Source organism: Ctenopharyngodon idella, chromosome 7 (genome assembly GCF_019924925.1).
Source record: "Ctenopharyngodon idella isolate HZGC_01 chromosome 7, HZGC01, whole genome shotgun sequence".
Taxonomy (NCBI): Eukaryota; Metazoa; Chordata; class Actinopteri; order Cypriniformes; family Xenocyprididae; genus Ctenopharyngodon; species Ctenopharyngodon idella.
Genome location: NC_067226.1, coordinates 13,587,004 through 13,614,059, shown reverse-complemented (window position 1 = coordinate 13,614,059; position 27,056 = coordinate 13,587,004). Strand labels below are relative to the sequence as shown.

Here is a 27,056-nt window from a genome sequence, read left to right as displayed (position 1 = left end):
TTTTTTTTTTTTTTCTCCCCAGAAAGAACTCATTAAATGGATCAAAGGTGCCCATAAAAAAACGTAGTGTTACAAAAGATTTTGATATCAACTAAATGGTTCTCTTTCTATTCATCAAAAAATCTTGAAAAAATGTATCACGCTTTCCACAGAAATACTAAGTAGCACAACAGTTTTCAACATTGATAATCAGAAATGTTTCTTGAGCAGAAAATCAGCATATCAGAATGATTTCTGAAGTATCACGTGACACTGAAGACTGGAGTAATGATGCTGAAAATTCAGCTTTGCCATTGCAGGAATACATTTTAAAGTATATTAAATTAGAAAGCCGTTATTTTAAAATGTAATATTACAGTATCACCTTTTTTACTGTATTTTTGATCAAATAAATGCAGCTTAGGTGAGACTTTTGTAACGTTAGCCTTATCTGTCTTTAGTCTGCGCCCAGCATAGAGCTTTACTCAAGGCCAAAGAGCTCAGCTTCAGTCTCAACAGACCACAACATTTTCATTCACCAGGTTTTGTCACATGGCCTCTAGCAAACTCCAGGCGTGACTTAATGATGGCCTTTTTCAGAAGTCTCTTCCCGCTAGCTGCTTCACGCTTAATCACTAAAGTGCTGAAGAGATTGGTGGACTGTCTCTCCTATTTCAGACACAAAGCACTTTGTCTTGATGTTGCAACTGACTTCTAGGCCACAAATATGGTTTATTTAACCAGCAGCACTAATAACAATGAACAAATGGATTCACTAAGGAAGTTTAGCTATATTTTCTGTAGCCTTGATTATTTAATAACTGTTAAATCATCAAGGCTACAGAAAATTAGTTCATATAGTTTATCTTTCTTTTTTAAACCATTTGTTAATATGTTTGAACGATGGAAGTCTAACAGTGCCTCTGAAAATATAAATATTAAATGTGTATGAATTATAATGTCTGTTTTTAAGAGCAATTACAGGATTGTATTTCTGCTGAACCACTGTACAGGCAGAGAGAATAAAAATAGCTAATGGATATAACCATGAATTAAACAACAAAGATTCCACAATTTCATAATCATCCCTAGTTCCAGCATTGCATTAAAGCACTGGCTTCTTCTGTGACAGTCTCCTCTTCTCCTCTCCTCTTTTATTGATATCATTATGGTTGTTAGCTGGTAATGTGTACTGTTAATTGTTCTTTCCGTTTTTATTTAAATTCCCCTTCCTGATGTCCACAGTTAGTAGTTCGGGGCCGAGGACGTGGCCGTGGTGGGGGGCGTATGATGCAGCAGAACCCAAGAGCTCAGGACTGTAAGCCCAGCACTGTCTGCATTGAGGGTTTATCCACCACCACAACCACCAAACAGCTCATGAACCTTCTCAACTCCATTGGCCCTGTTGAGGTAAGGCCACATTAACTTTCTGTTGTGCACTTTTAAAAAACGTACATCTATCTTTTTTTTTTTTTTTTTTTAATGGGTCAAGCAAAGGGGTGGATACTGTGTGTTACTTGCTATATCATTATTACAATGCCTTTAGCATACAACACAAAATTGGTGACAGCACCACCTGCTGGGCAAAGAGCATAAAACATCTTGGTCTACAGTGATGCTTCTTTGCACCAAATATTTCAGAGGGGCTTCTTTTGGCTGTTTTTTCCCCAAGAATATTTATTATGTATTTACAGAATGTATTATTAAGTGTCAATTTAATCTGTTAACTGTTTTAAAGACCATAATATCTTTAGAACAAATATTTTCTTATCTTCCAGCAAGGAAAGTGAAACATATTGAAGTGTGAGTTATAAATGGTATTAGGAGTAGCACATAGTAAACCCAGGATCTCATCAACATAACAGTGTTCAACCAGCTGTTGTTTGAAACTTGTCAATACTGCCTTGCAGCCTTTATCAATAAAATAGCTTTGCTACTGAAAAGCTACTTCAAAACAGCAACGTTAAAAATTTGTAGCTGAGAAATATGAAGTGATTAAACTCAGAGCTTCACCATTAGTAGTGATGCTAGAGAGACTATTAGTAGCCACTGCACAGATGCAGGTAATTCACATATGCACTATCTCTCTCTCTCTCTCTCTCTCTCTCTCTCTCTCTCTCTCTCTTCATTCCTCCCTAATTGATTCTCACTAACGAAAGTTTACCTTTTATCTGTCCAGTAACTTTTTTGCGCTGCAGATGTCAGTAACATCATTAACTTGTCCGTTCTGGCAGTGCCTTGATACAAGTGAGATAATCCACGACTAGATGGTTCTTTGCCTCCAACATTAAATTATCCCTCGCATACACTTGCATATAAAAGCAAATGATGTTTGCCTCAACTTGAGAGAAGATTTGCTTCCTGACAAGACAATGAACCCAAGAATAAACTGTTTTCTGGGTAGAGTGGTCTCCTAAAAATATTGCAGCAGCGCCATCTAGCTGTGTGCATTCTGTGATGCGCACAAGTATGACTTTTTTTTTTTTTTTTTTTTCCCTGCTCTTGAGGTGTATCACCCACTGTTGCAGTGTAAAGAAACTGAGGTCATCTCTTAAAGAAAGTGTAGATGAACATTTATATAATAGAACCTACTGCTAATGTGTCATTTGTGTGATTCTTTTATAGATGTTTACGATGTTGCCTGAGCAGCGGAAGGCCATTGCCAAGTTTGTGAACCCAGAACATGCAGCGAGCTTTCAGCACAGCTTTCACAGGTAAGCTTTTGAATTCATCTTAAACTTAATTGTGCTTTTGTTAATGCACAATGCATGAATATTGTTGACATTTTATGGATAATTTGATTTTGGGACTTTTTTCACAATTAATTTTTTTTTTTTATAAAGGTAAAAAAGAGCTAATATATTTATAAATGTCTTTTGCGAATAAGATTTTGATTCGATTCCTATGGACCTTTTCATGTCTGGTCCACATTAATAACCCTAAAAACTTGACAAAAGTGTCTAAATCAAGGTTATCCAATCCTGCTCCTGGAGGACCGCTGTCCTGCAGAGTTCAGCTGCAACTCCAAATTAAACACACCTGAACCAGCTAATCAATGTCTTAGGGGCTGTTTACACAACACCATTTTCAACTAAAAATGGAAAACATTTTATGCGTTTTGGCCGTTAATTTACATGACAACAGTGTTTTGGTGGCCTGAAAACACAAACTTTTGAAAACAGGTTTCAAAGTGGAAGTTTTTGAAAAGGATACCATTAACATTTCTGTGTAAACTGCAAAAATGCGAATCTGTGAAAACCGTGATGGCATGCACATACGTATTATCCACCTTATTTTTCGACGTGTTTTTCTGTGAATGTGCGAGACAATTTATTAGCCGCTATAGGGAAACAATGAGAAGAATATCAAAGTGCAGTAAACTGTAAAAATAAGGTGGATAGGCATGTGCGAGGCGAGTGCTCTGTAAAAGAATGCGTATATGCACAGGTGCGTAGTCTTTCTTTACAAACTGACATCGCCAACTACTTGTCTGGCATGCGTAATACAGCGTTTTTAGTCATTTGCATGGATCCGTGTGAACCGGGATAGTTTTGATAACGTTGTCATCTGTACAAAGAAAAAACTTTTCCATTTTAGTACCTTGTTGTCATGTAAACGTACCCTTACTAGGCATACTAGAAACTTCCAGGCAGGTGTGTTGAGGCAAGTTGGAGCTAAACTCTGCAGGACAGTGGCTCTCCAGGACTGAGTTTGGATAGCCCTGGTCTAAATGCCATTATGAAATATTGAATCTCAGAAGTCTCTTCACATATGGTGTGAATAGGCCATTACTTCTGGGAAGTGAAAAAAAAAAAAATGTAATACAGCTTTAGACCAAAAGTTACATTAATATGTTGGTGTGTTGGTGATATTTGCTGAAGCAGATCAGAGTTGTATGCCTAATGGTTTGTGTAGCTGAAGGGCAAATGAAATGTGCCGAAATGCAGCATTCAGCAAGTATTACTCATCATAACTGTAACAAAGAACAAGAGCTCTACTGTGACTCTACTGACTGTCATGTTTTGATGGAGATGCCTCAGATTGGCTTGCCTTTAAGTGTGAGTGTCTCATTTCAGTCACATGTTCCCTTGATTACATAGGCACATGATAGATTTGTCTCACATCGATGTTTCCATTATTGATGGCTGAGGAACAAGTCAGTTCAACAGAAGAGAAGACGAGAAGTGAACAAGAGCAGCACGTCTTTTTCTGAAAGACGGACGCACAATCAGGAGGCTAAAGCTTTGGAAGCACTGTGGAAAGTACTGTCAACAAACTCAAGCCACATGCATGAAAGAATTCGAAACAAAGAGCCAAACACTAGCTGTGTCCTGCTGGATATGGCACAGCATTAGAACTCATGTTGTGAATGACTTGAATGGCATGAAGTCTTGCTCTCCTTTCTGTACATTCATTTATATAAGGAAATCAGTAGTGGTCTAAACCAGCAGGTGAAAAGAAACAGAGGTATGAAACCAAGTCATTTTTATGACACTTGATAATAGTTGCTCCCATCCTGTAGCTCTTAAGACAAATCTTTAGAACAATTCTTTTCAATGGCTGTTTTTTTTGGTCAATTAGGAATTCTTGATTTATTTTGAAATTTCCTTAGTCATTGACTTGAACTAAGTGTTAAATGGGTGCTTTGGCCTCACTGAAAAAATGTTCTGTATGCTGCAGTTGTTTTTTCACCTGTAGAGGGCAGCAGAGCTCTTTGTGTTGGGCCATCGCTCAGGGTATGTTGTGGACATCAGAGGTGCTGTTAAGGAGCTTCAGGGGCATTTTTGGGTTGAGGTTTTTTCTGGTTGAATATTTTTGGAAGCCACTGTGAGATTGCTAATGTCTCTTTTTTTGTGCATTTGTCCATGACTATTTATGATCTTAAGTTTATTCATTGTCCCTTTCACTATTATAATTGTACTGCAGTTGAGTTTTGTTCTGCAGAGCTGGAGTGGTGGTTCATGACGTGTGTCTTTGCGACCTGAAGATAGCTGACAAACTATTTGACAATAAATGGCTTTTATACTTAGATTTTAAGTTTTGGTGCTGGAGTTGCATATTTAGGTTTTTAATTGTTGTTAGAAGTGGCTCCTAAGAAAGTATTAAAAGCATTCAGAAAGCCCCCCCTTGGTAATGCTCCTTTTAATGTGTTCAGTTCTCATTCCTCAGAGTTTAGCACATATTGTGTGTGGAAGAGGATGACTGAATCAGTGGCCATGTGATGATTTGTTAGGATTTTATTGCAGGTTATGATGACGGTGTGGGTTGTCTAGAGCAGTGGTTCTCAAACCTGCCCTGAAGTACCACCATCCCTGCACATTTTGTATGTCTCCCTCATCTATCACACCTGATTCAACTCATGAACTCATTAGTAGAGACTAGAAGACCTGAAATGGGTGTGTCAGATATAGGGAGACATACAAATTGTGCAGGGCTGGTGGTACTTCAGGACAAATTTGAGAACCTCGTCTACAGCACTGGAATCTTTTGTGAATTTTGTTCACAAAAACAACTTGAGGTCATTGGTTTGTGAAGGGAGATATTTTGAACTATTTCTAATGGTTGTATGGATATAGCTTCAGCTCAGTTAATTGTTTTGAAGTTGGTCAGACAGGGGAATACAGGTTACTAGCTGAATTGAGAAGTTATGGGATAGGGATTGGTCAACATCAGCTGCCGGGTACTCTTCCAAAACCATTCATCTTCATTTTCTGCTTTATTTTCCGATTTATTTTATGTGTTGTTACCCATGAAGACTTAGAATTTTGAAAGATGGAGTTTTTTTGCAAAAATTCTCATGTGTTGTCAGTCTCCAGTGAATAAATTATTATCCCTGGTTTTTATAGCTTCAATCATGAGTATTTCTCATCTGAAATTGTCATAGTCATTATTATTTGTATTAATAACAATAATTATAATACTAGTCCATCAGTACTGTTTAAGTATAGTGCTTGGTAAAGTCTAATTTGTACAGCTTAAACGAAACTGTCACAGTATGGCCCCAGAACTGCTCTTTGGTCTAGTGCGTTATCTTGTTCATATTTTGATTGATTGTTAATTTAATCCCATTATAAGCTATGTATGTAGCAAAAACAGTCTTGTTATAGTATCTAAATAACTATTTTAGATAATATAACAGTATAACAAAATCCCTGTTATCCATTTTATTAAGTATAATATAAAATTAATGTTTGTAGTTATTAACTCATCTAGGTCTACAATTTCATAGGATTTGGGGGCAACTATTATCAGTGGTCACTTTCTTGTATATAATGGAGAAAAAAAAAGTGTATGAATCTGTCAAGTCTGTTGTTTTCTCATCTTGAAATCTTTCCATGTTTGAAAATACCTACTTGTATGTGACAGGTGAATTTCTTTTCTCAGTTTGTTTTTATATATCAACATAAAAAGTATCCCTTGGTCATTTTACAACAATTTTGTTATTGCAGAACTTAGAGCTTATTATTTGAGGATATTTTAAAGATGAAAAATAAAAGATGGTCACATATATACCATGTAAATACGGGTATGTGAAGCCAACTGTCTTTATCACCATTAACTGTTGTCTGATGTTGTTTTGTGTTTGAAGATTCCCTCTTGCATCCTAAAAGAAGTGTTATATTATTCTGAACACAACATACCCGCTTTCCTAATTTCCTCCATCCTCCCGAATGTTTCTGTTGCCAAATGTAGAAATTGATTTTAGGGGAAAAGATTTTATTTCTAATTAAGGTTCAACAATTTATCTAAAGTCGGGTGAATTGAAACATCTGAGGTGTTTTGTGTGTTATGGTGCTACTGCTCTCACTGTGTCCAAGACTTTGGGCCATTGTCTGTCAGGTTCATTTGTAAAGCTGCTACCCTTCAGCACCCACTTGCTTTAAAATGCATTTGTAATTTATAATATAATAGTTGGGCATGATTAATTCTAGTGCCCTCTTTGTCTATATGTTTGTATTAATAATTTGCATTGTAAGTTTCCAGGAATCCCATAAATACATATATTGGGTAAGATTGTGAATAATGTTATAAAATTGAAACACATGGATCCTTTTGAATAAGATTTTTTGATTTATTTTGTTTTTGTTAACTTTGAGTTTTGTAGACATGCTCTGTTTAAAATTGGTATAGGGCACAGATTTGTTTATTTATTGGTTTGAATGTATTTATATGAAAGAGTGAATCCTATGGATTTAAAAGGTTTCAACTAGTCTGAGAAACATTTCTTTATATATTTTTAATTATAAGTCTTATAAGACATATGTATAAACTGTCTTGTAAGAGAGAAAATGGATTCATATTGAACCTTTTAGTAACTTCATTGTAAGTGTAGAGTAACTTGGGGAAAATGTCCCTTTTCAGACTGTAATCACACATGTGACAAGTTTAAGTTTAAGAGATTGACTTATTGGTATATTTTTGGCAGAGATTTTAGCCACACTATATAGTCCTAAATAATGGAATTGGTATTTTGTGTCAAAATTAGTAGGCTAAAGTTTACTCTCTTTTTTTTTTTTGATATGTTTCTGTTTTATATTTTGGTTTCTTTATTTCTGTCAATCGCAAGTGGCTGGCACACTCCCCATGTTTTTATTTTATTAGTATTAGTATATATATATTTTTTTTTTTTTTTTTTTCATGGATCCTGCTGCAGTTGAACAATTGGCCAGTTTATAAAAATACCAGGATGGCCTATCGATTCAAGATTAGGGCATCTAGGCCTGGTTTCACAGACAGGGCTTAGATTAAGCCAGGAGAAGGCTTTAGTTCAATTGGAACGCTTAAGTAGCTTTTATAAATGTGCCTTAGAGAAAAAACATCTTGAGAAAAAACAGTGGCATTGACTTTTTTTTAAGATATTTCAGTGCAAGTTGCTTTCAGTTAAGACAGCTCAAACATGCATTTTAGTCCAAGACTTGGCTTAAGCCTTGTCTATGAAACCAGGCATTAGATTACTTGCATTTCTTATAATGGTAGTCAGCTCTAAGACCAACAATATGGCATGTTTTTACTCACCGTTTTATCTGTCAAACACGATACACTGCTTCCTGTTGGCAGCGGTGTGATTATTTGTCACTTGTAATTAAACCATTTTTTTCTCTTTTCCAGGACAGAGCTTCCAGGAGCACAGAAAAGAGGGTTTTTCATAAAAAAAAAAAATGCTCTTGTAGCCCCTTTACATTCTAAGATGGCATTGGTTTTCAAAAGGAATCATTACTGTAGGACAATTTATGTTGCAGCTCTATAAAAAGGACATTTTTTGTCGTTTTATTTCGTTTCAGTTTTTTGGTATTTGACATTGCTTGTAGTAATACTGATAATGCTTTATGGCTGACAGGGTGAAATTCTGTGTAACGGTTATAAACATTTGTGTTGGAGTCATTCTGTGGCACGATTGAGAGATTCTTACATATGTACTTTAAAATGAGTGTGACCTGAAGAGATTGTGTTTTGAGAATGTCGTATGTTTTCACGCTAGCTAGCTATTGCCCTGAACAGGATGATGCCATAAAACTGGCAGATTGATTTTGAATTTAGTCTTGTTTAGCGCTCTTGATCTGATGCCGAATTCATTTTAGCTTGGCTGTACTATCAGGTTGATGTTTTAGAAGTAAACTTTTAAAGGGATAGTTTGCCTAAAAATGAAAATTCTGTCATCATTTACTCTCCCTCAAGTTGTTCCAAACCTGTATAAATTTCTTTGTTCTGCTGAACACAAAACAAAGATATTTGGAAGAATGTTTGTAACCAAGGAGATCTTGGTTACAAACATTCTTCCAAATATCTTCCATTGTGTACAGCAGAACAAAGAAATTTATACAGGTTTGGAACAACTTGAGGGAGAGTAAATGATGACAGAATTTTCATTTTTAGGTGAACTATCCCTTTAACTGCTTAGTTTTCGTGCCTTTTTGCTAGATTTGAGCCTTGTTTGTCAGCTTTAGTGTAATGATTGAAGGTAGAGCGTGCATAGCTGATATCTTCCCATACCGGCATCCAGCTGCAGCGCTCCTGAATTCTGGTCTCCAAGACCTGAACTGTGTGCGTCAAATAAAGGAGACCTCCATGCTGATTGAGAACCAGCAGAAACGTTCTGTATAGACTCTGGTGTTTACTTTTCTGCCTTGGTGATAGTGTGAGAAAAATAAGTTTATCAAGCAGTAAAATCTTAATCGTTATTATAATGAAAATACGTTTATATCGAATTCCTTCTTAAAATCATTCAAGTGCAGGTCCTCGCTTCATGAAAGGAACATTGCTTTTGAAAACCTCTGCAAATCTAAAATAATGTGTAACAAAAGAAAAATGGAAATATTAAACTAATATGAAAAACCCTCCTTTTGGTTTCAGTTGTAAATAATGTTGTGTCTGTCTACAGTAGAGCTGCGTCCAGATGATGCTAACTTGTCTTAATTTCTCAACAGGTGCTCTTCAGTTTAAGTGGTACCAGATTTCTCTTCTTGTATCTTTCTCTCTCTTTCTTGCTCTCTCTTTAACTAGAGTTTTTCATTCTCCTTCTCTCTTTCTCTCACTCCACTTTTCATCTGGGGCTGAAGCTTGATGGGAAGGCTGTTGTTGATCTCACTGTGGTGTTGTGTGAACATAATCCTTCTGTATTAAAGCAGGGGGACCTTGCGTCTGGATTTCCTTTCTGTATTAGCCTACGTCCGTGGAAGTTTTGCGTCTCTGGGACCACACCCTACTGAGTTCCAAAGTTCAAAAACTTGCACAAAGCCCAAGAATGATCTGTACACTCTTGCCAGCTGTACACACGTTTTGTGTTTTTGGATGAAAAGAAAACATTACTTGGAAATCATTATTGTATGGGGGAAGTGATTTATGCTGCTTTGATCACCGTTTTGTTGTCCTTCAGTCTTGTATTAATGAAACGGTTTTGATGTATTTGAAAAGTGTACACCAGACTGTCCTACATGTTGAATTCTGAAGAATATAAATGGTGTTTGTTTAGTAACCTTTTATGGAGCTTGTCAGGTGGAAACCAATAATATGCCTTGACTGTACTTATGAATAATTACTTGAAATAAATCCTTTTCCTGGATTTTATCTTCTGTGTTGCCTCCGTTCTTGTTATTGAGTGATAAATGAATGGCTTTTGATAGTCGTCTTGCATCTGCCTTCTGAGAGTATTAGAGCCTGTTTGAGCCTACAGAAATATCACCATCTTACAGATTGTTTTTTAAAAGTAATCATTATGCCACAATAAGCAGTGTGGGCCACACCAAACTGTCACAAGCTGTAGTCTCTCCAGTAGCCTAGGTGTTTTAACTTCTCTGGAAACTGTACTTTTGGAGAAGTGATTGTCACTTGGGTAAATATTTGTGCAATTAAAATGAGTGATTGGAATTTAACGATAGGCAACCTTTATTTCATTCACACCTCACAACAGTTGCCAGTCCATTTTTGTTTGCAATTGCCAGCAAGCGTTTGTTGAAACAGTTGCTCTCTCGGCAGACACAAGGCCCCTCTGAAGGATTAGTTGGTTTTATTTACCTGCTCCGAGGAATGCTTTCGCCCAGTCGCTTTTGTGTCTGTGTAAATGCTCAAGGTCAGGGCTGAGAGTGAGCCTCACCAACAGCTCTAAAAAGCAGCAAAACCTGCAGCACAATGAAGTCTTCTTAAGAATTGGTAGTGGAATTTCTATTCGTGTTGCAACAGAGTTCAAAAGCTCAAACTTCCATTCACTCACTAGTTAACTCCCTTCAAAGTGTCCATGCACACACATGCACACATCCATCATAAAAAAATTACAAAAAAAAAAATATATATAGTTGTATAATTAGTTCTTTGTTGGTGGTGCAACACAGAGATAGTGAAGACACTAACCTGTAGCCATCTTTCATATTTTCTGATCCTTCTAGAAAGTGCAGTCTGAATTTGCACATCAGTCAGGCAAGAACATTCACTTCAAACTTCAGTACTATTCTCAACACCAAGTTTATCAGCTGAGCTCACATTGGCTCTGTGCCTGTTCCTCTCATTGATAATATTGTTCAGCAGAGAGAATGATATCATAATGTGGGAGGTGCTTGCGAAAGTTTTACCATTTTGATTTTGTGAGGATGATATTTGACCATTCAGCTTTACAAAACAGCACTATTCCACTCTGCTATGGATGTGATCAGCTTTTGTCATTTCTTATGTCTATACTGCCTGATCGTGTAAATTGGTTTGGGGCTCATTATTTGCCTGTCTTTTCCTTACTTGAATGTAGAAGTCGCATATCACATCTCAGACTTAACCAAAGGAAACATCTCAGAGATCCTTAGAGTTTGGGTTTACCTTAACCGCGAGTTAAACTTATGCATCGTTTATGAGATTTGAAGTGGATGGCTTCCTCACTTCCTCTCATTGCACCTGGTGCACCACCTGTTTCAGTCCAGTGATTAAAAATCCCTATTACATGAAGACTGGAAAAGTGTGTTAATGTGTCTAATCGTTTAATGTAGCCTGTTTGATCCCGTCACATATTTTTGATAATTCTCATGGCGGTGAGTAAAAGCCACACTAAAGACCTCGACAGAAATCACCAAAGAGCCGATCTAATAGGTAAGGCTATTTCCGGTAAATATGTTGGTATGTTTAAAGCACACAAACATTGGGCTTTTTAATCTGCGTGAGAGATTTCCAAATGTTTATGCTAAGGACTATTCTGTTCATATTTAACATGGGACCACAACTTTTCGCAAGCATACAAAATCCAGATCAAAGACTTCTTCGCGTCTCACCGATAGCCGCTTTCAACTGTACGATTTAACTTCATTTCGCATTTCCACACGTTGGTTTGAATGGACTTCTTGTTTCTTCCACTCGAGCTTTATGCAAACTGAATAACACGATTTACCTGGGGGGGGAAACTGGAAACCTATTATGCATCTTTGGTCAACTCTATCAGAAAACGTATTTTATTGTGAAATAAAACATTTTGTATTTAATTATCTGCATTAGGACAACCTAAGCTATCGTGTTTTTTTATGTGCTATGTCTACGTGACAGCAATTAACATGATTAGCCCAGTTAATATTTTAATAAACTGCCGCCGAAAGGGGATTTAAGCAACAGCAATAACAATGAAATATTTATGAGAGTTAATAATATCAATAACAACAATATTTTGAAATCTTCTGATGATTAAAATGATAGGACAAGATGTTTAATTTGTGCATCATCAAAGAATATTCATGAAACAAAAACATAGCAACGATCAGTTTGAATATTTTCTTTATCTCATTCATTTATAATAAACATATAAATAATAAATTCTATACATTTCCTGACACCTTGCCTCAATGAAAGGTAGGTTAACTGGTATGGCCACTCAATCATATGCTATCCAAACTGTGCATCAGCTGCATTTTATTTCTATAAAACTATTTACCTATTACAAAATATGAAAAGAAAAATACATTTTAGTAAATGTACAGTAGTTACTTATTAATTTGTTTAACGAAAATCTTTGTTCTTTACTGTGGGACTATTATCGTTACTGAATTGTCAGAATGTGCATTTCGTATTTTCTTAAAGAAATACAAGAAACAATGAAACCAGAGAAGAGTGAACAATATGTCTGTCCCACTCTGACAACCAAAGCAATGACAAAATAATAGAGAATTCTAAAAGAGATAACAGCACAAGACTGCAAAGACTCTGCACCTATTTAAATTAAAATATATTCTCGTATCTTACACTATTTCAAATAACGAAAAGTGATTAGGTAACGATCGGTCAAAATCTAATGTACAATTCTGTGTATAAAAATATAATTTCTGGAGCCCCACGGCGTTTGCTTGCCCCTAAAATATAACAGTCATTTGCACATATGCACAGAATGTTACAGCCTGTCATGAAAGTTTCTTTCTTTTTTCTTACATTATCGTTTTTTCTTTTTTTTTTTTTCCTGTTTACATGAGATATACAAAAATAGATTCTGCACCGCTGGATGATCATTCGAATCCGTTTGTGTGCCACCAGCCTGAGTTCACGCGAGAATAAATTATGCAAAGAAAACTTTTAAGGCTCCATTTATTCTTTGAAAATGACATTTTTTTTTTAAAAGTCATTGTAATAAATATCCCAACTCCGCTCGGGGCCTTTGTCTCTTTCTCTCTCACTCTCGCTCTCTCTTTCTCTCTTGTTCTAACATTGTCTTATATCCTACATTAGTGTGATTTCTCTTGCTTAATTTCCATATAAAGGTTTTCAGCTTGAGTTTACTGACATCCCCAAAGGATGAAGCATGTGGCTGTCCAAAAGCCACGTTCCCATTTGATAGAGGAGCTTGGAGTACCAGTGGACTCCCTCCTGTTGTAAAGTCGCACTGGACTGACTGATGAAGTTTTTGGGGAACAGGACTGATGACACGTCATAATAGAGCCTGACGGGCGCGAAGGCCAAATGCGCGAGACCTTGGTCCTCTATTACGGCGTAACAGGACGCCAGTATTCTGTCGACCACAATGGTTCCATGAGCAGTCACTGGTGCGAACGAGCCCTGGTGCTCCTCCGTGTATATCCGTTCCACGATGACAGATTTAAGTTGACCGCTATCATCAACAACCATCACCTTTTGTCCGGCCCTGACACTGCTGGCAAACGCGGCGGTCATGGTGTGGAGATCATCCGTTGAGTTGTCGAGGACAAAAAGGAGATGAGCAGCGGTGAGGGTGATCTTTTCAACGGGTTCTTTCGTTTCTATGACGTAAAAGATACGTCGCGTCGCGGAGTCTCGGTCTGTGAACATGATGAAGTCGCTGTACACGAGGTTCCCGGCGCTGTCCGCCGCCAGCACCTTGTCGCCGGGGTTCAGGTCCTTCACGGCCTTTTGCCCTCCGTCTTTGAGCGTGACCAGAGCCGAACCTGGGAAACACCCTCCAGATTTTGCAGCAACCGAATTTTCTGTCGAGATAAATAGCAATGAGTGAATAAACATGGGACGCCTTTTATGCAGCATATCAAAAAGTTACATAATTACGCTCTAATATTAGACCTATACTTTGAGTTATGACGAGGTAAAAAAAATAAAAATAAATAAAAGCTCGAAAAACATGCACGTAAACTATATCAGCCCCAAAGTCGCCTCACGTAAGAAAAAGTCTGAATAAACAAAAGAAAACGTGGCAACGGGAATTAGGCTGTAAATCGAAAGCTTTTCCAAAAAAAAAAGTCTTTGTGTGAGACGGAGGAAAGAGCCTGGACTGCTCTAATTAAAAACCAATAAAGCCCGGACATTGTCATTCTAATGCAGCTTGTGTACAGAGCACTCTTGGAAAAGGACACTTCTGCCTTTCCTTGCGCCTCTTTCATATTTGCTCAGGTGCAGAAACTTCTATGTGACAATTCACACTTATAGAATGAGAAAACCCCAAGCAGGCTACCTATTTACTCAGCCCAGACACTTTCCAAGGCTCTAATGGTGTAGATTTGAATGTAAATTAGAAATGCTAGCGGTAGTCAATCAATGCCCTCTTCTTCTTTCCCTTTCATTTTTTAAACTATCATGCTCTCCGTTGTCAAGCTTAATGACAATAATTCGGGCCTTGTGGGATCTCTTCACATTCCGATCTCTTGGGTCGGTAAACAGAGCTATAGAATGGACTTTTCGTCTAATCCTCTCATAAGATTCTGGGGCATGAAATAAGATGGTGACAACTGAGAAACAGATTTGGGCGAGCGAGTTCGACTTGGCTCTGTAATGTATTTGTAAATGTGTTTAGAATTTAAATTATAAGATTTGGTGAAAGCCTGTAAGGCGTTTGCCAATGTGTTCCAGCTAAATGATCTTCGATCAATGATAAACTTATTACACTACAAAATAAATATATAAATAAAAGATTCCTGATAAGAAATAGGTCTACGTTTTATTTGCGCAAGTGATGTCACAAACTTCGTCGTATTTTTTTTTTTTTTTTTTTTAATCTTATTTTTAGCGTGCGTGTTTGATTTGATATGTCTTCATTTGCAGTGTGCAGCCTATTCTGTTGCAGTGAGTGATCTTGTGATGACTTGATAAGCGCTTCCTTCAAAGAGACAGAGTGGGGCGATGTAAGATCAGATATTATATTGGCTGCAAAGTCTTTCTGTGTTAGTCATTTTAACTCAGTGTAAAGGGAAAGATTTAAAAGATCGTATTGAGGAATGGCCTTGAAACTATTTGTAGACTTTGCCTATCACTTGGTGATTATTCAAAATAACTAAAATACACATTAGATTTATTAATTAGAAATATATATATATATTTTTTTTGCCAGAAGTTATTTTATGATTACAGTTATAATTTAGACTCCCAGTAATACATTTTGTTGTTGTTGTTGTTTTGCTGTATCAGAATTTAAGGGCAGTTTATCTTTTTAAACCAGCTTTTTTTGACATGAAATGGAGTGTGAAGCATTGTGCTCGTCACTTATTTATTTTGCAGTTCCAATCACCCTGCCATGGTCTTACCTGCTTTGACAGAGCAATGGATGTGGGCTTTGGACTCATAATAGACCCAGTCAAATCCAGCTTCTACAGCTAACCGAGAGAGTGTCCCATATTTACTCTTGTCTCGATCAGAGGTGGTGATATCAACAGCTCTTCCCTCGTAGTGGAGTGATTCTTCAAAATGGTGACCGTCCTCATCCCAGCCCTCTGTCACACGCAACTTAACCCCCGGCCACTGGTTCATTACAGAGATGGCCAATGAGTTCAGCTTGTCTTTGCATCTCTAATAGAAAGACAGAGGGAGAACGGGAAGAGAGCTGATTTTTAATTCTTCCATTCATTGATCCATGTTGCCATTCGCATTTAAAAAAAAAAAAAACACACACAATAAATAATGCTCTTAATCTCCCGAATGATAGTAAATGATAGCTTACATGAAAGCTATTTACATCTCCTTAAAGAAACTGACAGTTTTAATTTATTTAAAGACTTGGGTTTGATAGACTGGTTCATATCTTATTGTAACAGTCAGTCAGACAGTCAGTTCTAAACAACCTTTTCAAGGATCAAAGCTCTTCCAGACATCATTAACTTACAATAACTCTCCCAATCAATACATCCAGACAAATAAGTTGACTGTATATATGAGATACGAAACCTGTATTTACACTAGAAATAATTCAGCCTTGCATGCAAGGCTATTCTGCTCAAAGAGCTCAATGAAAAATTGATAAGTTATTGCATTCGCTTCACTGATCTAAAACATATAGATCCAACTAGGGAAAGGTGTGACTGCATCAAGGCCTCTTCTGCTTAAAAGGCCAGAATACATACAATGGTAACTTGAGATTAGAAGGCAAAATATACTGAAAAGTGATGTTTCAGTTAGTTATTTGTGTTTTTTATTATTATAACCTTAAGGTTTAGAGCAAGTTGGTCTCGCTAAGGTGCAGGTACAAGCTATGGAATATCAGGCCATGTTTGGGTGGTGCACCCACTAACCTTTCCCGGGACCTTGTGTTGGGATGCTTGGCCTTCTCCAGGACAACTCTTCCCAACGCTTAACCAATATGTCAAATAAAACACCACAAAAGACTCTTTCACTGCGTCCAAGAGGAGAAGCAACTACTCATTATTCTTGCAGCACAGGTTTGCTCAAGGGACGTGATGTGATTGCTTAACCGACGGTCTTTCAGAGGTTATATAAAATCTATTCAAAATATGCTTGCAAATTGTGACACTAAGCCAAATTAATACCTGTAATAATTCACACACATACCCTCCTAGCTTTGACTCGCTCGCTCCCTCTTTCTCTCCCCCCTTCACAAGCACACACACACCATCCGTAGCCTATAACATCCACATAAATTTCTGTACCAGACTACTACCGTCCCACTTTCTACTCATTCGCTTGACCCTCTAATTTTTATGTCTGCACTGAAGGCCACATACACCTTATTACACTGGATTATATTTCATCATACATTAAAAAAAATGAAGTATAGTAAACTATAAAACATACAATATTTCTGTTCACTCCATTATGTCTCCTTGTCTATTATACAAACTGTATCATCTATCAAACCACAAAATACTTGTGCTTTGTAGATGCATCCTCTTATATGCAGCTACATTAATCATTTTCTTAATGAGATACTGACACATCTGTGGACTGAATGAAAAATGACAGACTGGTACTTTATCCAAACAGAAAAAAAAAAAAGATTCCCTGTAAGTAGTGATTTTAACTTTACTGATTTTAATCTGCTGCATATTAGCTCTGTACAGCACTCGAATGAGAGAGGAAAATACAAACAAGGGACCAAATGATACAACCTAGCATATTCTGAGCAAAACTGCCGGGGATTCAAGACCCGTGAAGCCTAAACTCTTTATTAATTCATTGGGTCGTGTGCCGCAAATCAAGCCAAATTCTGTTCAGCCACCATGAAGCGCAGCGGGAACCCCCTGTGCCGCCGCTTTGTGCTCCACACGAGGTTTGTTCAACAAGCCGCCTGGTCACAGTCAGCTACTAATCTCCTCCCAAAATGAACTGTTTTAGAGGAAACACTTATCAGCTACCTGTCAGAGCAAACAGCCTTCTGGATGCCCTCGCACTTGCGCCTAATTTCGTGAGCAGCACCGTTAAGTCCAATTCACCACACAGCGTGTTCAACCAACAAACCATCTCTTACACTCGGATGCGCTTCTCCAAAACATTTGCTAACAGGACACCTTGTTAACTCCCTTTGAAAAGCTGAGACGTCCATTTGAAGTTACAAGATTGCAAGGGTAACTTTTCAATTTTAATAGCAGTGTGTGTGCCCGCGGGTCATCACACACTTATAATCACATTCACCTTAAGTAGAGTTTGATATACATCTGAGAAAACCACACCAGACAAGGGTTTCATCTTTTTTAAGGACCAGAAAAAGGGAGACTTTATAATGCACCTGCGCGGCGCGTGTAAATTCACTTTGGTTGACATTAGCAATGCTTCAGCAAACCTCGTCCATGAGATAACAAGCAGTCATGACTTAGACTTTGAACCGAACAGAGGAACGTCCAAAATAACCTAATAAAATATTATACTCAGGGTAATCACTTTGTAAATTACACGGATGCAGACCTCCTCAGTATGCTTTGTATAGCAAATATATTTTCGATGCATTACTAAGCAGCAATGTTATTCTTCCTTTGCATTGGCAAAGGGTCAGAAGTTCAAATGATCCCAGCTAATGCGACGAGAGTGGAAAGCCATGTTGGGGACAGACAGCCTATTCCCGAAGCTGTCTGACTTTTTTCAGAGGCCCACCTTTCTTTTCAAAAAATAAATCAATAAAAAATAAAGAATAAAATGTAATGTTAAACGTTATGTACAACTCGGACAAATAAAACTTTATATCATTTTTGAGCAACACACAACTCTAGCATTAACCATAAAATAAATAGATCTAAGTCAGCTTAACAGTTTAGCGCATTTAACTGATCTAACCATTTAATAAAAATAATAGCGCATATTGCAATTAAAATAATGTTGTAGGCTACTAGTCTACTCCTGGGGTGTACCACATAAAACTTATTTCAGCTTGCATGTGCATTGCTTGATTTTGCTTATATATCGGTCAGTTGTAAAACAAATAGGCTATAGATTATGTCGCATGTGGCGTAAAATAATTGTCAGAAAACGAGCAAACTCCTGCATAATATCGAAAGAAGAGGGGTGAAGACAGATAGGCCATTGTGTCTGATTCTAATCTGCCACTAAGTGGTACCGTCCTGGCCCATTAATAAGCAGAAACAAATTTAAGAGCATCCTTTGAGAAATGTCAATATTTTCATGCCCTGATAAGCAGCCGCTGCGAGCGGGTGGGCTGCGGTCTGACTAAGCGATCCCACGAACATGTACGCTTAATTTCGTTCTATATTTAGCTGTCATGAGACTGACATATTATGACCAGCACAGTCCCTTCAGATCAGGTGCCGTATCTAGCAGGATACCCACATTTTCTAAAATGCGCCTGATGTATCTCAGCGATGACAAATATAGGAAGAGAGAGGCGCATACACATTTCAACCCAACCTTCCACAATGAGGGTGAGCAAGGAGGCAACCAGCCGGTCCTCTCCTGATGGCATTTCTCTCGCACAGCTTCATTAGATAGAGCCGTGCCGTAAGACTATTTCTCAATCCTTGCACGAACTGTACTTTCTTAAGCTCTGACTTCAAACAAGCACCGGTGCGATTTGTGAACGGAAAGGAATTACCTGTGTCATGAGTCTGTCCGCGCCTGTGTTCTCCTCATCCTTAAAGATAATGTCGGGATTGTAATTTGGAATAAGTTCTTTAAATCTCTCCGAATTGCGCGTTATCTTGCCCTCGTATCTACCGCTGGCCCCTAAGGTCTTCTCCGCGACATTAGGTATGAACTGCTTGTAGGCGAGAGGTGTCAGCTTCTTCCGATGTCTTCTTGTGCCGTAGCCTCTGCCTGGACCGCAGGCCAGTCCGGACACCACCAAGGACAGACTGAGAAGAGACACCAGCAGCACTCTCGTCATAAGCCGCATTTTGCCGCACGGTGAATCTCGCTGCGGTGTTCTAGAGCGCCCTGCGCGGTCTGTCTAGCAGGATTTCTCGTTCTCCTTGCGCGGATCTCCGGCGATGTCCTTGCCGTCTCCTTAGTTCACGCGTGTCCCTCAGCGCCAAGCCCTACCGTGACAGGTGCGGAAATGTGAGTCTGATAACGCATCGGAGGTTTGCGGCGTGGATGTGAGAGGTAAGACTGACCCCGAAATCGCAACGTTAGTTTGAAGCCACAGCCACTTATGCGAGAAGCCTCTTTACTCCTATGTATTATAGCTGCGATCTGAGGTAGGGAGGGACCTGATTGGCTCGACGGGACGAACCCTTCTGATGTTATCCCACAAAACGGACGCGCAAAAACCTTTAAAGAAGGTGGGTTTCAGGGGAGGGACACGGTGAGATGTGAACGCATCAGTTTTCCGCGCTGCTGCTGTCTGTGAGGCTGCGACATGCATGTGTGCTCAGTTTTTTACTGGGATGTAAATGCTCCATCCGTATGTGACCTGCTAATGGACCATTTTTTGTTAGAGTCATTTGGTCTGTATTTATGTTACTGCTTAAGGTGCATGTAAGGGCGAATTAATTATGCGACTTTCAAAACTTCATTTATCACAAGTGAAGGCTGTGCGTGTGCACATTAATCTGATTAATCATAGAATAATCACAAACAAAGCGATTCAAACTACAAAGACTGCCAAAATACAAACGTACATTTTAATTTAAATGTAAATTCTTTATTCTTTTTATCTCTTTAATCACATAATTATCAGGTTGATCACTTGTTGTCCCATTAACCTCTAACCTGAAAAAGCTGAACTTTACAGAAGTAGACTTTGTGCATTGTCAGTAATATCAGCCTCAGATTTTGCTGTCATTTTTAAACTTTTTAAGTGAAAGGATCAATTTCTGAACAATTTACAGGATTTCTCTTTCTTTGAAATATTGTCCAAAAGACTATTTCCAAACTGAAAAGCAAGGAATGTTTTGGTTAATTTAGGATACCATTAATTATTCCTCCATATTCCACTGGTGCAAGAGAGTAGGAGACAGAGATTAAGTTGGCTCTTCAGCCCAACACAGCTTATTTGAGATATTGGAAAGGGCTCTTCCTGTGCACACAAATGCTAAGCTGTCTGTTTGGGAGAAAGATCAGCCTGCAAAAACCCTGTCACCCCTTAAAGTCCACTTCAGTGACAGATTAAGCCATGGTAACCACTGTGTTCCCTGGCCCATAGCAGCGGGTAAGGTATGTGTTTCATTGTCTTATTTTCTCTTGTTTTCACACATTTTCCAGACTACTCTATCAAAGATGGTGGCTGCTTTTCTTGTGAAATACATTAAGAAAAGTAGGACCCCTGCTGAAGGTTTTGTTCAAATAAGCATGACACCAATGATTTGTTGTCCCATCTGTTTTAGTTTTGAGGTGTGCACTTTTTTTGACTGCCTAAATTTCACAAATACCATTAAATAATGATGATATGTGAAGAGTAAAACAATTAGTTAACATGCAACCCACAGGAAAAGTATCTATTTGTCTTTCCCCCAAACAACTATTTTTTGTCACACTTTTTTATATTTAGCTTTATTGGAGATTGTTTCATGGTCAATTTATACAATTATACATTATATTAATCCTCAATGTGAAGGCAGTATGAACATCTCAGAATGCTGAGAGCAAATCGAGCAGGTAAGCTCTTCGAAAACAAATTTATATGCTCTAAATACGCAACTGAAAGAGAGGCAGTTCAATTGATGCTCCTACTTCCATCAAACAGTCACATAGAAGTTATTTTATGTCCTATTTATGACCACCTGGCCACAGAGGTCTAACAGGAATGAACTGTAAAGACTGTAGTATGGTTTTATATATGCTCCCACACTATGATGAACATGTTATGAACTGTAACTTGTTTTATATGAAGTGGTTGGCAATAATCTGATATTTTACCTTCAGTGTATTAGAAAGTTAATGAATCAGTGGGAATGACTGCAAGAAAAAAGTACAGAGGAGAAACAGTCATCCGCATGCTGTAGTGGAGCGTGATTTTCCTGCTCCTTCCATCTATCTCTAGCTGTCTAAGTACAATTACATCTTGGCAATTGCATTCATCAGCAATTATGAGATCACTAATATTGACTTCCTTAACCAAACTGCAGCAATTCTATGGGAGCAGACAGTAGACATCATAGGTCATTCAGGTATGTGTAGCATGAATAAGCCCTACAAACAAACACAATGTCGTGTAATTCTGGGACTCATACAAGATCATGTGCCGCCCCAATTGACTAATCCTTTGAGAATGACCCTAAGCAGTCAGTGTACAGCGAAACAGTCTTAAGGACAAGCATTCTGTGGAGGAACACTTAGCCTCGATTTCGAGCAGCTCTTTGTGTTGTTGTGGACTGCAGGGAGTGGAACGTGGGGAATTTCACAATCACGTACCTGAGGTTCCAGCTCAGCTCCGACTTGGAGTGTGTAAAGAGTTTTTTATTTGCCTCGCTCAGCCGCTCCCTCTACTTAAACACAGTCCCAGTCCTCTCAAGGCCAAGGCAAGACAGCCAAGCCCCAGGTCAACCCAACACAGCGGGAGGGAGAAGAGAGTCTTAGAGATGCGCAAATACATGCTTTTTTCAATTCGAACAGAGATTTAGGGGGCAAAGGGTGAGCACTAAGAGTAATTCAGAAACCCAAGACAGAAGGGAAAAAAAAGTATTTTTGCATGTTATCAATGGCATTTTCTTATTGACTTATCACATTCCACTCCGTGCCATGATAAAGACAAATTCCTCAGTGGAAGCTGAGAAAACCAATTTACTCGCCATCATATATTACTAATAATGATTATGAATGGTAGCATGATTAAACTTTTTGTTGTTTCTCAATACTATACGTGGTTCCATATTTACTTATAACATTTAACACTCTAAAAAACTCCAGCAAAGATATGTCAAAGACTCGATACTGTAGAATGGTGATGGACAGCAGAGGAAAATGCAGTAACACGCAAATAAGTGAGCACATGAGAGTAAACCATCTGCTGCAGCATGCTTTGTTCGATTGCCATTTGACCTGAGGACACAGATAGTATCTATTTAATGAACTTGGGGTGCTTGTGGCCTGTGCCATATTACCTAGAGCAACAGTAATTCCTCTGGAAATTTAGTCAACGTTCAACACGGCTGACCACAGTAACCAATGAGAAGTGAAAGCGTCATTAAACACCCTCTCAAATGCTAGTGGCCATACGAGACACCATCACACCATGAAAAGTATTTTCTTTCTAGAAACATTCCACAAGAATAGTGAACAGTGATTTCAAAACATTCCCACACTTAGTAGTCTACTGGACAGGTTCCAGGATGTTGCTCACTGAACAACATTTCAGCCGATATTTTTTATATTGATCATAAAATTAATTGTTAACTACATGTGTCGGCACGCTTCAGCTTCTGAGTTGACAGATAAGAATTAGTTTTAAAATAAGCATTGAAAAGTCATCAAAGATCAGGAGTGGAGCAAAATTATCCCACAGACTACTGCTGCTGGAAAAGAGAGAGAGTGCAGCAGTTCTTCATCACAGCCTTGGATAATGACCTCATTCCGGTCGCCAGAGTTTTGCGATCGAGGGCAGCATGATTGTACAAGAAAGAAGCAAAGCCTAAGATGAGGAGAAGAGCAAAACATGAAAATAAAGACATGAATATTAAGCACAGGGTAAACTGTGAGAATTATGTGGAAAGATGAATTGATGCTGTGACCAATTACTTGATATTGCAGAATCCTCCCATCTCTCAAGTCTCAAGACACACCACTTCAAGAGTCTTCTGACCCAGATGAATTCTATCTAGCACTATATCAGCATTATATTTAAATCATTGTAGAAGTTACCTTTTTTGTAAACCCCTGCAAAGGTTGTCATTTATTATATTGCTCTCTGGAACACCTGATTCTATTATTTATTTCTATATATATATATATATATATATATATATATATTATTACCACTAATTGACTTTTGTCCCAGGCAACCAGTTTGCTACAGAGCTGTGCTATTATTTTAGTTTTATAGTTTATAGGTAGTTTTATATTTTAGGTAGTTTTATATTTACACCCCAATCAGTCACTGCATATATAAGCACACACCTCAGTCACACTCATTGTCTGGTCTCAATGCGGACTATGGACTTCACACTTGCGAATGACTTACCTGCATTTCTTACCTCCACCGCCTTTGTCTCCATCGCTCCTTGTGATCTTCTCCTGCGCTCCTCAGAAGATCCCTTCCACATCATCACCTGTCTCCATTACGCTTCACTCCCACACTCACCTGGAAACCACTTACCATTGGCAACTGAGGTGTTTGCACTTCATCATTCACATGTCATTACAGTCACAATCTCCCATCACAACCTGCAAAAATAAAGGACATTGTTATTTCACTCAGTTAACCTATCAAACTTGCATTATCGTCATTTCTGCTCACCTGTTGTGTCACTGCTCTACTGCTGGAGCATAAAACCTGTTAACCGTTATCTGTGCTTCTCTTCCTTGAGTGTACCTACTTGTACCAGAAGACCAGACTAAATAACACAGCAGCATGAGCACACCTAACCCAGAAACTTTCGAGGAGATTGTGAACTCTGCCGAGTATTAACCATGCCAAGCACCACCACACCAGTTGCTGCTCCATTCACCACTACTTCTCCTACGGTCCTTTCCAGTCCCATGGTCAATCCAGCGCCCTACTCTGGTTCGGCGGAGGACTCCAGTGTTTTTTTCTTCAATGCTTCCTGGCCCTGGAGATGCAGCTACATCGATTTCCAACGGAATGCGCCAAAGTGTCCTTCATTATTTCCCTGTTGGTGGGGTGAGTGCTCCAATGGGCCGAGACGATCTGGCAGCAAAATGGACCAGTTACCCAGTCACTCGACACTTTTACAGCCCATTTCCAAGAAGTCTTTGGAAAACCTGTTGGTGATTCCTCAGTGGGTGAGCAATCTATTAATGATTATGCTTGCAGCCGCTAGTGGACGGAATGAGCGTTTACTCCTCACCACCTACCTACAATCTGCGGCTGCAACTTGCTGCACATGATGATGGCATTGGCCTTGAGAAATTCAGAGTCGCTCATCGTGTGCAGGGATGTATGGAACACTGACAGGATCAGCAGTCCTCATACCAACCTCGTCAACCAGAGTATGTCAGCTCTCCAGAAGCAGTCACGGAGCCTATGCAAGTCAAAACCACCTGACTTTCTCCAGCTGAACAGCAGAGATGGCTGACCCAGGGTCTGTGCCTGTACTGTGGAGCTAGGGGGTATGTTATCTCAACACGTCCTATTGAGAGTTGTTAACAGTCCCACAATTAGTTCTTGAGTTGTATGCCTTACTGCTTCTGGGTCAGCCAGCAATAACAGGTATGCCGCTCAGCCGGGAACGTGTGTGCTACAGTTTTGGCCCCCTCTATCTACAAATTGGTCTGCTCCACACAGAATCCATCTACTTCCTTGTTCTGGAGAAATCCACTGCTGACATAATCATAGGGCGCCCCTGGTTCATCAAATATCATCCAGTGCTCTCCTGGTCAACGGGCGAGGTCATGGGGTGGGGGTGGTGGGGTGATTGATGCTTCCCAGACTACTTCCCTGAACTCCCTCTTTTGACATCACCCCTAATCAAGAACCTTCCTCTGCACTCCACATCCATAGAAAGCCCTATACAGCAACAGTCAGTTGACATCCCAGCCTGCTACACCCCCTTCAGAGATGTGTTCTGCCCAAAATTAGCCTCCCAGCTACCACCTCATAGACCATGGGACTGTGCCACAGACCTCATACTGGGTGAGCCATGGCAAGATATACCCACTCTCCATCCCTGAACAGAATGCCATGGAGGAGTATATCCAGGAGGCTCTCCAGGAAGGATATATTCGCCCTTCAACATCCCCTAAAGTTTCTTCTTCGTGGCCAAGAAGGACGGAGACTTGAGGCCTTGCATAGTCTACCGGGCACTCAACAAAATAACCATAAAATTCTGTTATCCACTTCCCCTTGTCTCTACTGTCTTGGAACAGCTACACAACGCAACCATCTTTACCAAGCTGGTCCTTCGGGTGCATACAACCTCATTGGGATACGTGAGGGGGACGAATGGAAAACAGCTTTTGTGAATACCTACAGGACACTATGAATACTGCGTGATGCTGTATGGCCTGGTCAGTGCCCCCTACGTATTCCAGGATTTCATGCACAAGGTGCTCCAGGAGTACCTCCACCAGTTTGTACTAGTCTACCTTGACATCTTGGTGTATTCCCGGACCATGGCCAAACATCGGCAGCATGTCTCGGAGGTCCTTCAACGCTTGCGTGAGTTCCACCTATTCCTCAAAGCTGAGAAATGTCTCTTCCATCAGTCCTCTGTCAAGTTCCTTGATTATGACATCAGTAAAGACAGCTTCAAGATGGATGGTAACTGCTATCATGACTGGCCCATACCCACCACTGTAAAAGAGCTCCAGCGTTTCCTTGGATTTGCACATTTCTATTGTCGATTCATCCATAAATTCAGCTCCATAACCTATCCTCTCACAAATCTTCTGAAAGGCAAACCCAAGTCTCTGTCGTGGACTCCAGCTGCCACCTTAGCCATGCAAAATCTGAAGGAAGTATTCACCGGCGCACTGCTCCTCATCCACCCGACCCCAACAAGCCTTTCATTTTGACCCCAACAAGCCTTCACCAAATTATATCGCCTGGGCACCAAGAATACTAAGGCTGACGCCCTCTCTTGTCTTCATGCTCTCAAAGATTTTTATTAGGTCCTCAGAGCCCGTAGTTCCCTCTAGCCTCATCGTCAGCCCTATCCAGTGGTCCCTGGACATACAACTAGCTCAGGATTGTGCCTCTGAACTAGTTCCGCCAGGGTGTTCACAGAACCCAAAGAATCCCTCTGATAACATCCGTTCATTCCTCAGTGGGCACTGGCCACCCAGGGGCCAGCCAAACTCTCTCACTGTTTAAAGGTTGCTTCTGGTGGTCAAGCATGGCACAAGACATCAGAAAGTTTGTGCAAGGATGTCAAGACTGCACCATCTCAAAGACTTCACGTCACTTACCAGCTGGCAAGCTCCTTCCACTGCCTGTTCCGTGTTGCCCCTGGTCACATCTAGGAGTGGACTTTGTCACCAACCTACCTCCCTCTGACGGTAATGCCTGCATTCTTGTTATTGTAGACAGATTTTCTAAAGCCTGCCAGTTGGTGTCCCTCAAGAGCTTGCCCACTGCCATGGAAATGGAAGAGTTGATGTTTAATCATGTCTTTCGTAATTTTGGTCTCCCTGAAGATATCGTTTCAGACCGTGGGCCACAGTTCATCTCCCATGTCTGGAAATCATTCTTCACCCTCCTAGGTGTGACCATGAGCCTTTCCTCTGAATACCATGCACAGACGAATGGGCAGATGGAGAGGAAAATCCAGGAGATCGGACTCTCCCAGCACCACGTAGAAGAGGTTGGCCTCCAGGGTCCTTTGCCCTTAGAAGCAGGCAGTGGAGGGTGG

The 27,056-nt window shown here is 39.5% G+C and overlaps 2 protein-coding genes across 4 annotated transcripts in view; one reads left to right on the top strand and one right to left on the bottom strand.

Moving 5' to 3' along the window:
* rbm33a (RNA binding motif protein 33a) overlaps nt 1-7,815 on the top strand; it is a 44,868-nt gene extending 37,053 nt beyond the window's left edge. For all 3 annotated transcript variants that reach the window (XM_051899350.1, XM_051899351.1, XM_051899349.1), the window contains exons 17-19: nt 1,225-1,389; nt 2,605-2,693; nt 4,080-7,815. In XM_051899350.1, coding sequence (XP_051755310.1) covers nt 1,225-1,389; nt 2,605-2,693; nt 4,080-4,128 — 303 coding nt within the window. In that variant the 3' untranslated portion in view covers nt 4,129-7,815. The remainder of the gene's footprint in view (nt 1-1,224; nt 1,390-2,604; nt 2,694-4,079) is intronic.
* Nucleotides 7,816-12,202: 4,387 nt separating this feature from the next.
* On the bottom strand, nt 12,203-20,849 carry shha (sonic hedgehog signaling molecule a). The gene is made up of 3 exons (XM_051901532.1): nt 19,184-20,849; nt 15,438-15,699; nt 12,203-13,892 (listed from the first exon to the last, which is right to left on the bottom strand). The coding sequence occupies exons 1-3, from the start codon at nt 19,481-19,483 to the stop codon at nt 13,198-13,200; spliced, it is 1,257 nt and encodes a 418-aa protein (XP_051757492.1). The 5' UTR covers nt 19,484-20,849; the 3' UTR covers nt 12,203-13,197.
* Nucleotides 20,850-27,056: the final 6,207 nt, after the last annotated feature.